This window comes from Cherax quadricarinatus, chromosome 1 (genome assembly GCF_038502225.1).
Source record: "Cherax quadricarinatus isolate ZL_2023a chromosome 1, ASM3850222v1, whole genome shotgun sequence".
Classification (NCBI taxonomy): Eukaryota; Metazoa; Arthropoda; class Malacostraca; order Decapoda; family Parastacidae; genus Cherax; species Cherax quadricarinatus.
The window spans coordinates 93,256,319-93,272,098 of record NC_091292.1 but is presented as its reverse complement, the minus strand read 5'-3'; the positions used below and the strand labels follow the sequence as shown (position 1 = coordinate 93,272,098).

General features: G+C 41.9%; 1 protein-coding gene across 1 annotated transcript in view; it reads right to left on the bottom strand.

The window, feature by feature from the left end:
* The window catches only part of Sec13 (secretory 13), a 59,508-nt gene extending 43,946 nt beyond the window's left edge, over positions 1-15,562 (bottom strand). The window contains exons 1-2 of the mRNA XM_070084340.1: positions 15,439-15,562; positions 1,990-2,163 (exon numbers count right to left, since the gene is read on the bottom strand). Coding sequence (XP_069940441.1) covers positions 1,990-2,163; positions 15,439-15,441 — 177 coding nt within the window. The 5' untranslated portion in view covers positions 15,442-15,562. The remainder of the gene's footprint in view (positions 1-1,989; positions 2,164-15,438) is intronic.
* Between the last annotated feature and the right edge of the window lie 218 nt (positions 15,563-15,780).

The window sequence follows — 15,780 nt, the reverse complement described above, 5'->3', positions numbered from 1 at the left end:
TTTTTTTTTTTTTTCAACAAGTCGGCCGTCTCCCACCGAGGCAGGGTGACCCAAAAAAGAAAGAAAATCCCCAAAAAGAAAATACTTTCATCATCATTCAACACTTTCACCACACTCGCACACTATCACTGCTTTTGCAGAGGTGCTCAGAATACAAGAGTCCAGAAGCATACACATACAAAGACACACAACATATCCCTCCAAACTGCCAATATCCCAAACCCCTCCTTTAAAGTGCAGGCATTGTACTTCCCATTTCCAGGACTCAAGTCCGACTATATGAAAATAACCGGTTTCCCTGAATCCCTTCACTAAATATTACCCTGCTCACACTCCAACAGATCGTCAGGTCCCAAGTACCATTCGTCTCCATTCACTCCTATCTAACACGCTCACGCACGCTTGCTGGAAGTCCAAGCCCCTTACCCACAAAACCTCCTTTACCCCCTCTCTCCAACCCTTTCGAGGACGACCCCTACCCCGCCTTCCTTCCCCTATAGATTTATATGCTTTCCATGTCATTCTACTTTGATCCATTCTCTCTAAATGACCAAACCACCTCAACAACCCCTCTTTTGCCCTCCGACTAATACTTTTATTAACTCCACACCTTCTCCTAATTTCCACACTCCGAATTTTCTGCATAATATTTACACCACACATTGCCCTTAAACAGGACATCTCCACTGCCTCCAACTGTCTCCTCGCTGCTGCATTTACCACCCAAGCTTCACACCCATATAAGAGTGTTGGTACTACTATACTTTCATACATTCCCTTCTTTGCCTCCATAGATAACGTTTTTTGACTCCACATATACCTCAACGCACCACTCACCTTTTTTCCCTCATCAATTCTATGATTAACCTCATCCTTCATAAATCCATCCGCCGACACGTCAACTCCCAAGTATCTGAAAACATTCACTTCTTCCATACTCCTCCTCCCCAATTTGATATCCAATTTTTCTTTATCTAAATCATTTGACACCCTCATCACCTTACTCTTTTCTATGTTCACTTTCAACTTTCTACCTTTACACACATTCCCAAACTCATCCACTAACCTTTGCAATTTTTCTTTAGAATCTCCCATAAGCACAGTATCATCAGCAAAAAGTAACTGTGTCAATTCCCATTTTGAATTTGATTCCCCATAATTTAATATATATATATTAATATATATATATTATATATATAATATATATATATATATATAATATATATATATATAATATATATATAATATAATATAATATATATATATATATATATATATATATATATATATATATATATATATATATATATATATATATATATATATATATATATATATATATGTCTGTATGTATGTATGTATGTATGTATGTATATATGTATGTATGTATGTATGTTAGATAGGAGAGAGTAGAGGCAAGTGCTTTTAATGACTTGATGGGTTGTTGTTGTATGAGAATGGTAGCATTTATGAAGTGATTCAGGGTAAACTGATTAGCCAGCCTAGAATCCTGGAGATAGGAAGTACAGTGACTACACTCTGAAGGAGGGGTGGGGATATTTGCAGTTTGGAGGGGCATCTGAATTGTAGTACTGGCATGCCTCTGGCAAGACAGTAATGGACTGCGAAAGATTTTTTTTTTTTCCAATCACCCTACCTTGGTGGGAGCTGGCCAGTGTGTTGAAAACATACGATAACATAGTTTTAGCAATTCGGTGAACTTTCATATTTTAGCGGTATCACCACTATGAATATGAATATGAATTTAAAGGTAGTGTGACAAGGAGTCAAATATCAATTGTCGTCTACCATGTCATTTATATTTTCTATAATTTTTAAACAACCAACTGGAATTAATTATATATGATATCAGATTTTGAATTTAACTGTAATGACTCTCTTAAAATTTCTAAAAAAAAAAAAAAAATTACAAACCAATAATTTTTTTTTTTTTTAATATCAGACAAAAAAGCTACCTAAACTACTTACAGGCCCTTCATGTTCTCGGAGATCAGCAATTAAAGTTTGTGAAGTGCCCTTCACCTCAAAGATTCTGACAGACCGATCTGAGGAACATGTGGCCAACCTTGTACCAAAGTAGTCCATCTGAGCATCATGGATCATGTCATCATGACCAGTCTCAACATTACTGATCACAGACACCTGGAAAATGCCAAAACTAATTATGGAATTGCCTGAAGAAAAAAAATGTAGTACAACTGTATAATTATCAGGTTATACACATTATCACACCCTGTAGTACGCCAATTTCAGTGCTCTATTTTTCTCAAGTTTTGACTCCAGATGAACTTTATATAGTATCATATAAGAAGACCCAAAAGTCTATGACTCGACCAATAAAAGTCAGGAGATTCTGATGGATTTAAATTCCAAAGAATTTTGCAGGACATTTCTAGGATAGGCAACCATTAACCATCTTTTATATATCTATGAAACTATTGTGAATGCAATTTGTAATTAATCATGAGGAAATACATATTACATATACATACATGCATATACGTACTGTACTGCAGTTCAATGTACTGTATAGTATATATAATTTGCTTATGTAAATAACTAAAAAGAATAAGACTCTTACTTTTTACTAATGCTTAGCTTTAGTTAAGATATAAATACTATATGTATATATCACTTTTTTTTTATTTTATTTTATTTAAAACAATACAATACATTAAATAGATAAAAGAACACAGTATCAGTTCTTACACAGAATTATAAATTTCATTGTCAAAAACACACAGACGTTTAACTTTGTGCTGACACAAACTGTCCCTCATCCCCTATGCATTATATCCCATGTAGCTATGTTAAGCATGATTACACAAGACTACATTACAATATGCATTGTTATTATTATAAACAATGAAGCACCAAACCTACAATATGCATTTATTTTCCACTTTGTTATTTATATATTATTAATCCTTCATACGTTTAATAGATTAACGTTTTTTTTTTTATATTTTATTTAAAACATTATAAATTACAAGGTTTTATAAAATATTAAATAACACCACAATACAGGATCTGAACAAGATTACTAAGAATCATATCACAAGTGCAGAAGAAAATTTATGAAAACCCAATACAAAACAGGAATGTGTAACTAACACGCAAAATACATACATACCACTCACTGACACACATTATACCAAATGATAAAATATCTGACACATACACACAAAACTGTTGGGGGGGAGCCCCCCCATTAAAACCCATCTATAAATACATCCACATCATTCACACACTTAATGATCACAGCAGTGATCAAACATTAATTTATGTAACTTTTAGATAGACATGCAACTGTTTATGAGATTTTACTTAAAAACAAACTCTGGTAATTATCCTAAAACATGACTCCATAACAAAAATAAGCATTATACAAATTACATGATCATATAAATCATCAACTGCAAAATTTATACAGCATATGTATAATCTTGGAACCTTTTGATCACAGTACAGGAAAGACTGTGCTATAACTTAAATTGCCAGGCATATCATCTAAAGGGGACAAAAAGATACAAAACATCCAGGCCATGGGAAAACCTGGGTAGCCACAGCCACTCAAGAGGGAGAGGTTTTTTAGTGCCAGGAAGGAAAAAAAACTGGCAGGAAATGGCAGAAATCGTACACCAAATCCAGTCATTCCTGGAGTGGAACCACAGTCGATGGCCTCCACTCCAAACCAACAGATACAGATACTAATGCCGGAAAAAAAATCCCCCCCCAGTACCAACAATACCACCAGTCCGATAACATTCTTCTTTGCAAATATACAGGGTCTAAAGCCAGCAACAAACAACAAAATACCTTTCATCCGTGGACTGCTTGCAGAGGCAAAGGCAATGTTCGCGGCTTTCACTGAGACCCACATAAAGGATCACTTGGACAACGAAATATGGATCCCAGGTTACAACCTATACAGATGTGACAGAGTGAACAGGCAAAAGGGGGGGGTTGGCCTGTACATTGCAGAGTCACTTGTTTGCACAGAACTGCTAAATGCCTCAAATGATGTAGTGGAAGTTTTAGCAGTAAAGGTCGAGAACCAAAACCTAGTCATTGTGATAGTCTACAAGCCTCCGGATGCAACATCCCAGCAATTCCAGGAACAGCTGTTAAAAATTGACCACTGTCTGGAAAACCTTCCAGCTCCTGCACCCAACATCTTGCTCCTGGGGGATTTCAACTTAAGGCACCTAAAATGGAGGAATATAGCAAATAATATTGTTGCAGTAATAACACCAGGAGGCAGCTCTGATGAAAACTCACACTCACGCGAGCTTTTAAATCTCTGCACAAAATTCAATTTAAACCAGCAAATAATAGAGCCTACTAGACTGGAGAATACACTAGACCTCATCTTCACTAACAATGATGATCTGATAAGAAATATCACCATATCAAAAACAATATACTCAGATCACAACATAATTGAGGTTCAGTCATGTATGCGCGGAGCCCCAGACCGACATAATGAGATTAGTCACGAGGGAGCATTCACCAAATTCAACTTCAATAACAAAAACATAAAGTGGGACCAAGTAAACCAAGTCCTAACCGATATAAGCTGGGAAGATATACTAAGCAACACAGACCCCAACTTATGCCTAGAACAGATTAACTCGGTAGCACTCGATGTATGCACAAGGCTTATTCCTCTAAGAAAAAGGAGGAGTAGATGTAAAACAGAAAGAGACAGGCGCTCCCTTTACAGGCGACGGAAAAGAATAACAGAGCGGCTAAAAGAGGTCAATATATCTGAAATGCGTAGGGAGACACTGGTCAGAGAAATAGCAAGCATCGAACTTAAGCTAAAAGAATCCTTTAGGAGTCAGGAATCGCGGGAAGAACTAAAAGCCATAAATGAAATCGAAAGAAACCCAAAGTATTTCTTCTCCTATGCCAAATCAAAATCGAGAACAACGTCCAGTATTGGGCCCCTACTTAAACAAGATGGGTCCTACACAGATGACAACAAGGAAATGAGTGAGCTACTCAAGTCCCAATATGACTCAGTTTTTAGCAAGCCGCTAACCAGACTGAGAGTCGAAGATCAAAATGAATTTTTTATGAGAGAGCCACAAAATTTGATTAACACAAGCCTATCCGATGTTATCCTGACGCCAAATGACTTCGAACAGGCGATAAATGACATGCCCATGCACTCTGCCCCAGGGCCAGACTCATGGAACTCTGTGTTCATCAAGAACTGCAAGAAGCCCCTATCACGAGCCTTTTCCATCCTATGGAGAGGGAGCATGGACACGGGGGTCGTCCCACAGTTACTAAAAACAACAGACATAGCCCCACTCCACAAAGGGGGCAGTAAAGCAACAGCAAAGAACTACAGACCAATAGCACTAACATCCCATATCATAAAAATCTTTGAAAGGGTCCTAAGAAGCAAGATCACCACGCATCTAGAAACCCATCAGTTACACAACCCAGGGCAACATGGGTTTAGAACAGGTCGCTCCTGTCTGTCTCAACTATTGGACCACTACGACAAGGTCCTAAATGCACTAGAAGACAAAAAGAATGCAGATGTAATATATACAGACTTTGCAAAAGCCTTCGACAAGTGTGACCATGGCGTAATAGCGCACAAAATGCGTGCTAAAGGAATAACAGGAAAAGTCGGTCGATGGATCTATAATTTCCTCACTAACAGAACACAGAGAGTAGTCGTCAACAGAGTAAAGTCCGAGGCAGCTACGGTGAAAAGCTCTGTTCCACAAGGCACAGTACTCGCTCCCATCTTGTTCCTCATCCTTATATCCGACATAGACAAGGATGTCAGCCACAGCACCGTGTCTTCCTTTGCAGATGACACCCGAATCTGCATGACAGTGTCTTCCATTGCAGACACTGCAAAGCTCCAGGCAGACATCAACCAAATCTTTCAGTGGGCTGCAGAAAACAATATGAAGTTCAACGATGAGAAATTTCAATTACTCAGATATGGTAAACATGAGGAAATTAAATCTTCATCAGAGTACAAAACAAATTCTGGCCACAAAATAGAGCGAAACACCAACGTCAAAGACCTGGGAGTGATCATGTCGGAGGATCTCACCTTCAAGGACCATAACATTGTATCAATCGCATCTGCTAGAAAAATGACAGGATGGATAATGAGAACCTTCAAAACTAGGGAGGCCAAGCCCATGATGACACTCTTCAGGTCACTTGTTCTATCTAGGCTGGAATATTGCTGCACACTAACAGCACCTTTCAAGGCAGGTGAAATTGCCGACCTAGAAAATGTACAGAGAACTTTCACGGCACGCATAACGGAGATAAAACACCTCAATTATTGGGAGCGCTTGAGGTTCCTAAACCTGTATTCCCTGGAACGCAGGAGGGAGAGATACATGATTATATACACCTGGAAAATCCTAGAGGGACTAGTACCGAACTTGCACACGAAAATCACCCACTACGAAAGCAAAAGACTTGGCAGACGATGCACCATCCCCCCAATGAAAAGCAGGGGTGTCACTAGCACGTTGAGAGACCATACAATAAGTGTCAGGGGCCCGAGACTGTTCAACTGCCTCCCAGCACACATAAGGGGGATTACCAACAGACCCCTGGCAGTCTTCAAGCTGGCACTGGACAAGCACCTAAAGTCAGTTCCGGATCAGCCGGGCTGTGGCTCGTATGTTGGTTTGCGTGCAGCCAGCAGCAACAGCCTGGTTGATCAGGCTCTGATCCACCAGGAGGCCTGGTCTCAGACCGGGCCGCGGGGGCGTTGACCCCCGGAACTCTCTCCAGGTAAACTCCAGGTAAACTCCAGACGAGTTACTCACAGCAGATTCCACAGAATGGTTAAGTCTATTTATATTAGGAGAAATCCAATTATTTTTAAAATAATGAATTTGTAATGTATCTTGTCAAAAACTTTATGCAGTAAAGGAGAAAAGTCACAACATACTCATATTGAAATATTCATTATTACAAAATAACTGGACTCTTACTAAAACATGGCTGAATTGATACATTTCAGTAAATTTTGTTGGAAGTAATCTCTGAACAGTCTCAAATGCTTAACTAATTATTATATCATTACAGCATTATATCTCATTAACCTTAACTAAGCAGTCTTCTGAAACTGACCAAGCTTACTGAACTATCACACTGTACACCACACCTTTACTTATCAAAAGCATCACTCACACACACACATACCTCAAGAAGCCAGCTTCATTTTACCCCTTAAGCTTGCAACGCCCATATGTCCCTGACGCGAAAGCTACGATATCCCTCCGAAAATGTTAAATGCCACCTGTTCCCAGTGATGTCCTTATTCCTCCGTTGCGTCCCATAAAATATCGCTGCCAGTGCCCTGATTCTCTCCCTTACTGACACATGTCTGTAAACCCATGACGTATACACAAAATCAGTGACTAGATAACCCATTGCGTTCTGCACCAGCACCCCCCCCACCGCACATCTAAGCTTAACGCCCTTAAAACACTAATTCCACCTCCACCCACCGTAAGTAAAACCCTACTAAACCACTCCCTCACTGGTTCCAACCTCGCACAAAAAAATATCGCATGAAAGACAGTGTCAATGTTCCCACACACAACACTCCCCACCCTCCTGCACACACCTATTTGCCAACACTTCTCCAGATGGCAATATATTGTGGAGAAATTTAAACATTACCTCCCTTACCACTGCCTTCAATCGTAACCCTTTTAAACGGCCCCATATAACACTTCACGCATACATCGGATATATACCTTCCACCTTAGCAACCACCTCCTTACCACCCACCTGAGCCAGTTGTCCTATCTTGACCCTGCGTGGGTCCTGTGCATAAATTAATAACCTCAACATTCCCTCACACATCTGGACATCTCTACCCCTCATCCAACACTCCAAATCCCTTCAAACCCATGCCAAACCTGTGCCTGCAACCCTACCCTCCCTCAAATAACTGTGTTTAACATACATGCCCAACATCCTTTGATGCAACGCCATTAACCCCAGTCCTCCCCGGCATGCCGGAAGACACACAACATCTCTCGATAACCAGTCACATCCCGAACCCCAAATATATCGATATACACGCATCAACAGACGCTTCTCATCGCACGTATTCAAGGGATATACATGTATACCTACCACATGCCACAGCTTACCATACAAAAGCACATTCACCACAATAGCACGCTGATGTAACATCAGACCTCCTATACGCAATCCCGCCAATCTACCCAGAACCCTATCCACAGCTTCTCTCGAATTCACCTCCCTCGCCTCCTGAAGATTTCCCAGATGAACAACCCCACACACCTTAATTTGACACACCAGGGGCCAGCCTTCTTCCTGTCCTAGAGCCCCACCCACGCCATCCCCCTCCCTCATAAGCATAGACTTTTCCCTATTAATGTCATCCCTGTTGCCCTTCCGAAACGCTCCATCAATTCACCCACCTTTCGTAAATCCTTTGACCTTCTAAATAGAACTGTGGTATCATCCACATAACCCATGATCCCTGGTTCCACAGCCACTTCATCTCTCTTCGCTCCCTCCCTTACACTCCCTCGCACAGCCCTATAGAACAGATCCTGAATCAACACAAAGAGAAGCTGTGACACAGGGCACCCTTGCCTCAAGCCCCTTTCCATCCTAACTAGTTTTCCTAGCCTACCATTTACCTGCACCCGTACCATGGCCTGTTCATACAACACCTTTGCCCAACTGACGATTTCCCTCCCAAACCCTTGCCACTGCATTAACTTCAACAGTGCCTCACGCTCCACACAGTCATATGTCGCATGCCAATCCAATGCTAATACCCCACCTTTATTTGCCCCCCCACTTTCGTCTATAAACCTATGTATGATCCCTTGCCCCACACACATTGATCGCCCAGGCACACCATACTGACCCTCATCCAAAACTTTGTCAAGAACTCATTTCATCCTATTCTCTAACATTTTAGCAAAGATCTTGTAATCACCACACATTAAAGATATCGATCGATAATCGTGTACGTAATCACAAGACTTCTTTTTCGGAACCATGACCACCACACCCGTATGTTGCTGTTCCCCCAATCTACCTTTGGTTTTCATAGCATTAAATAAAACCACTAAAAATTCACGCAAACATTCCCAGTTTTCCTTATAAAAATCACAAGGAATACCATCAATCTCCGGCGATTTTCCCACACTCATTCCCTCCACTGCCATTCTAAACTCCTCCTCGCTTATAGGTCCACTCAGATTCAACCGATCCTTATGCTCTAGATTACAACATACCCATTCACCCATTTCCCCTAGCACCTCATCATTAACCCCCACTCTTCTGCCATGCATCTCATACCATGCATCCATGTAGCAACCCATACCCTCTGTTGACATGAGCACCTGCCCCTGACGATACCCCTCCATTTGCTCCTGGACATTCAAGCTCATTATTTCCGTCGCCCTGCGACGTTTTCCCTGCTCTCTCAAGACATATGCCGAAGGACAGTCGCCCCATAAAACCTCATCAATTCCTCCCGCGATTCGTGCCGCATCAAATTCACAATTTTGAATGTCCCTAATCAGTTGTTTTAAACCCTCAATCTCAACCACCGGATACTCACCCCCCCCCCTCCCATATAGCATTCCTGCAGTTGACCTTCAAGGTAATGTAAAACACCATATTGATATCTCCGCTCTTCCTTTCCCCGCTTCTGATAAAAATCCCTCACCTTCCCCTTACCGACCATGTCCCACCACTCAAGCATGTTTACCCCTCCCCAACCATCTGCCCACCATCTCCCCCAAGCACTCTCAAAAGATTCCCTCCCATCCCCTTTGCGCAATAACCCAACATTCAACTGAAACGCTTTGGCAATCCCTCCCAATCCAAATCTACCAGAACCCCTCTATGATCAGAGAAGCTCACATTCAATGCACAAACGCTGCTTACACTCACCCCCCGAGAAACGTAGATTCGATCCAGCCTCGCCGCATAATCGCGCCTAATGAACGTATGCATGACCCCACCCATCTCCTCCCCTCCCATGTCCACAACATTCACACCTCGCAACAGATCCCCTAAATACCCCAAGAAAAAACCCCTTCCTCTAGGTTCTACATCCTTACGGCGAACAATACAGTTCCAATCACCTCCTAGAATCGTTACGACTGGCAGCGATCTTAAATGGTAAACAAGGACATCCCTAAAAAACCTATTTGTGATGCCCATGTCTCCTTCCGCAGGCCCGTACACTCCCATGAAACCCACTTGAACCCCACCCCATGCGCCATCCACCCGAACCACCTGCCCCTCCTCCCCCACCTCACATCTTTGCAGAGAAAACGGGCTAGCTTCTTTAATTAACAATGCCACACCACCTTTCAATCGTGCAGAACAACCCATGTACACATCGTATCCATCAATCATTAACTCTCCCAATGATTTATAATTGTGTTCTTGCAGGAACACGACGTCAGGTACATATCTTTTTAAAAATACCTCCAGACTTACATTTATCTACTGACTTTAACCCGTTAATATTTAAAGTACAGTGGACCCCCGCATACCGTACGCATCACATAACGTTCAATCCGCATACCGCTCGCTTTTATCGCAAAAATTTTGCCTCGCATACCGCTCAAAAACCCGCTCACCGCTCTTCGTCCGAGACGCGTCCAATGTGCGCCCTTAGCCAGCCTCACATGTGCCGCCGGTGGCATTGTTTACCAGCCAGCCTCCGCGGTAACATCCAAGCATACAATTGGAACATTTCGTATTATTACAGTGTTTTTGGTGATTTTATCTGCAAAATAAGTGACCATGGGCCCCAAGAAAGCTTCTAGTGCCAACCCTACAGCAATAAGGGTGAGAATTACTATAGAGATGAAGAAAAAGATCATTGATAAGTATGAAAGTGGAGTGCGTGTCTCCGAGCTGGCCAGGTTGTATAATAAACCCCAATCAACCATCGCTACTATTGGTGGTACAGCTGCTGCTGCTGTTGTACCACCGTCAGCTGCTGCTGCTGCTGCTGTAGTACCGTCTGCTGCTGCTGTAGTACCGTCTGCTGCTGCTGTAGCATCGTCTGCTGCTGCTGTAGCACTGTCAGCTGCTGCTGCTGCTGTACCACCATCAGCTGCTGCTGCTGCTGCTGTAGCATCGTCTGCTGCTGCTGTAGCACTGTCAGCTGCTGCTGCTGCTGTAGCACTGTCAGCTGCTGCTGCTGCTGCTGTAGCACCGTTGTTGGTGTGGCTTATTGAGAATACCAAGAAACAATTAACCCCAGAGGATTTGCCACCCAGGATAACCCAAAAAAGTCAGTGTCATCGAAGACTGTCTAACTTATTTCCATTGGGGTCCTTAATCTTGTCTCCCAGGATGCAACCCACACCAGTCGACTAACACCCAGGTGAACAGGGAAAAATGCCTGGAACTAGTGCTCATATTGGTGAATTTAAAGCCAGCAAAGGTTGGTTTGAGAGATTTAAGAATCGTAGTGGCATACACAGTATGATAAGGCCTGTTCTGGAAGAAAATGCCAAACAGGACCTACAGTACTCAGGAGGAAAAGGCACTCCCAGGACACAGTGTCTCATCAGTCATTGCTGCATCTTCAATAAAGGTAAGTGTCATTTATTCTTCATTTAGTAGAGTAGTACATGCACAATATATATTGTGCATGTACTACTATACTATTGTGCATGTATCCTTCTCTTTGTGTGTAGGAAAATGTATATTTCATGTGGAAAATTTTTTTTTTTCATACTTTTGGGTGTCTTGCACGGATTAATTTGATTTCCATTATTTCTTATGGGGAAAATTCATTCGCATACCGATCATTTCGCATAACAATCAGCCCTCTTGCACGGATTAAAGTCGCTATGCGGAGGTCCACTGTAATACACTTGAAGGATTTAATGGAGGCTTGCCTTTAGACACCTTAATACTCTTAGATCCTAGACGAGCACCCCCCCTCTAGCCCCACCCCACCCCCGTGCCTACCCCTTTCACATGCTCAACACTCTTTGTTCCACCCGTACCCCTACAGGGCATATCGTACCATGCTTTTTTCCCAGACCTTTGCCCAGGAGTCAAAACGTCATCACTATCAGTTATCACAGCAGCTCTCTTGCAAGAGCTACGATCTGCAACCATATCCTCCTCTAGACTGGTATCCCTGTGGACGTCCACTACTAGAACCTGCTCTGCTTCCACACCACACGCGACCTGCACGTTGGGGCCTCCTGCCCTTGCCTCTACACCCTCGTTTTCCAGCCCAGCATGGGTCATCGCAGACGCCGAAACGTCCAGCAATTCATGCAGAGCCTTCTGAATGGATGCCTCCATTACATCCTGAGCAATTGCAGAATCCTCCTCACCCGTCGCCGACACCAAGCCTACGTCCTCTCCAACTCCAGGTAGGGTCACACATGTAGAAGACAACTCTGTCTCCCTCTCTACCTCCTCACTCCACGTCTCCCGTGCCAGAGACTCACGCTGCGTTGCCGTAGCATATGTTTGCTGCTTCGTTGCGTCATCAGTCCTTGCATCATCCGTTGATCTACCTCGTCGCGTAGGACATTGCACCGCGATGTGGTCATATGTCCCACATAGTCGACACGTATGCCTCTGACCCGTGTACGTAACGAAGACTTGAGTACGCAAGTCCTCCATCACCACATACGATGGTATAAGGTGATTTAGGGACATTTTAAGGGAAAAAGACCCTTCCAGCATACCAACAAGCGGTCCATCACGCCAACGTCCCAATGTCGCCAAATGTATCGTACCATAATGCCCAAAAACGTTCCTTAAATCACTCTCATCAGCTTCAAAAGGAACATTACACACCTTGATCCAAGTGTAAAACCGTGATACATCATGGAGGCAGACAGTAACACCAGGGTTAACCAGCTTAACTACATCCTGATACCTGGCCACCATATTTTCATAGGTGCTGCTCTGCCGGAATTTGACGAAAAGCCTTGAACTACCATTCAACGACACACCATAGAGCTCCTCATTTGCGATGCCATACGTGTCTCTTAATATCGCCGTCAGCAAAAGATGGGTGTACTGACTACTGAGCGATCCCTTCACAAGTTCAAGACAAACAGTGTTGACACGTCTACGTCCACCTTCTGCCATTATGAAAGTACTACTGAGGAAAACTGTGCAGAAAACCAGCTGATTCAGGAGAGGCTGCGCAGCCTGTCCACACGGCCCGAGAACGATGAGGACAATGTATATATCACTATGTGATGAAGACCTTGAGAAATTTCAAACATACTCACTTTCTGCATTGCTGTACTTGAATACAAAACAAATTCAAGAATTTAAAATACACCTACCATCCGACTTACGACCTGCTCAACTTACGACCACCCTACTTACGACCGTGTTTTTTATGCCAAATTTCTGGGAAATAAACAACTATTTGTGTTGTATACAGTGTTTATCCTAAACCTTACAGAATAAAATACAGTACTAACAGCATAAAAAGTAAAGTAAAACATGAAATACCAAAATAAAACAATAAAATAAAGTCATTACAAAAATGTTTTGTTGATATTCAGTAGTAAAGTTCGACTTGCGACCATTTCGACTTATGACCAGTTTCTCGGAACCAAACTCGGTCATAAGTCAGATGGTAGGTGTAGTCCTTAACATATATTCAAGAAATTTAAAAGTACTGTACTGTATATGTATCATTCATTATAACAAAAATTCAAAAGCAATTATGCTAATTTAGCTTACTGAAACTATCATGAACCTGACTCATGAAATTGTGATGAAACGACTGCAAGCAAACCACACCACGGGTGGGGTTAGAACCCGCGATCAGTCTCTCAAAACTCCAGACCGTCGCATTAGCTAGCTGGCCCAGTGGCTAACGCGACGGTCTGGAGTATTGAGACTCTCTGATTGCGGGTTTTAACCCCACCCGTGGCATGGTTTATGATGAACTTGCTTAACCAACAAAGTAAACTTTATAAATATGTACTTTTCAGTCATTGGTGCTTCTTAACCTACTGAGTACTCTGGACATGTCTGAATTAATGACCTTTATTTTTATTCATTGTTAAGATAACATTTTGTTCAGATTTTCAACCCCGGAGGGTTAGCCACCCAGGATAGCCCAAGAAAGTTAGTGTGTCATCAAGGGCTGTGTCTTATTTCTACAGGGGTCCTGAAATCTTGTCCCCCAGGATGCGACCCACATCAGTACACAGGTACTTGCTTGCTAGGTGAATGGGGACAAGAGGTGTAAGGAAACATGCCCAATGTTTCCACCCTTGTAGGGGATTGAACCATAGACACTCAGTGTGTGAGGCAAGAGCATTGCCCAGCAGGTCACAAGACACCTCATTATTTTCATTACTAGTCATGCAACAATTTACACATTTTGTAATCTTATCATTATTGCAACTGGGACCCCAAAGAACACTGGGACCAATGGAAATAAGTAACTTTTTTTTTTTGTTATCCCAGGTAATTTACACATGCTAAACTACTCTGTTATGTGTACCTGTACCTAAGTAAACCCATTTAATTCTCAGGGCCCTAACAGAATTTGTGGCTATCTTACGTTAAATATAATATATATTCCATGACTGTGAGACCAAAATGAGAGTTCCCTTGAAACAGCTGTAAAAAAAATGGTTATATTTGCAATAAATGTACAAGAATTGGGGTGTCAATTGAAAAAAGTTACTTAGTCTGACTTTTAGGGGTTATCCTAGGTAATTTACACTATGTATGATAATTGTACTCATGTGTACCTATGCCTAAATATACTTAGCTCAGTTGGTAGCACACTGAGCTCACACACTGAGGTCCATGGTGTGATCCCTGGTACCGGTGAAAATATTAGAGAGTGTTCCCCTAAGATACCTACTGTCCATGTTCACCTAACAGTAAAGTAGGTGCCTGAGTGCTAGCCTACTGCTGTGGGGTTACATGCAAACTTAACATAATTTGCCCGAAATGTCACTGATGTTAGCAAGGTTTGTATACGTTGTACATGTAAAAGTAAATATCATTTTAACTTAGTTCCTCTAAGCTTCATAGTATAACACACAGGGTGGGATGTACCATGAATACATGATACAATGATTGTACAAAGGTAATGACACTTCGGTGTACATGCAGAAAGCCCTTATACATGCAGGGCATTTCGGGCATTAAAAAAATGCTTCTATATAAATTCTTATTAAATTTCCGTATGGCGAATGAGACCAGCCAACACTGATAATGTTAAAAAAGTATTTTTTTTATTTTGGTTTTCAGTGACAAACTAATGTCACATGAAATGTCAAGCTACAATTAAGAGTATTTTTAATAAGGATTTCAAGGAATATATCCGGAGCGTTCATGAATCCAGCAGCAGATAAAAGATATCGAACGAGTGAAAATTACCATGGTTGTAGCGTAAAGTTTAAGGAGGAAGATTAATGTGAAGTTGAAGACACAAGAGTATGACAACACTGCCACCTGGACCACCACTGTACGTCTACCATCACCGACACTCACCCGCACTAACTTATCCACCTATTCTGAACTGTTAGTTAAACATATGTACGTATACATATATACATTTATTTATTTATTTATTTATGTAAAGTAAAAGGACACAAGTGCAACTAATGTGACATTTATTGTGGCAACGTTTCGCTCTCCAGGAGCTTTATCAAGCCATTACAAACAATACATGGACACAGAGGGTATATAAAGGCTCAGAGTGAGGTGAATACTAGTGAG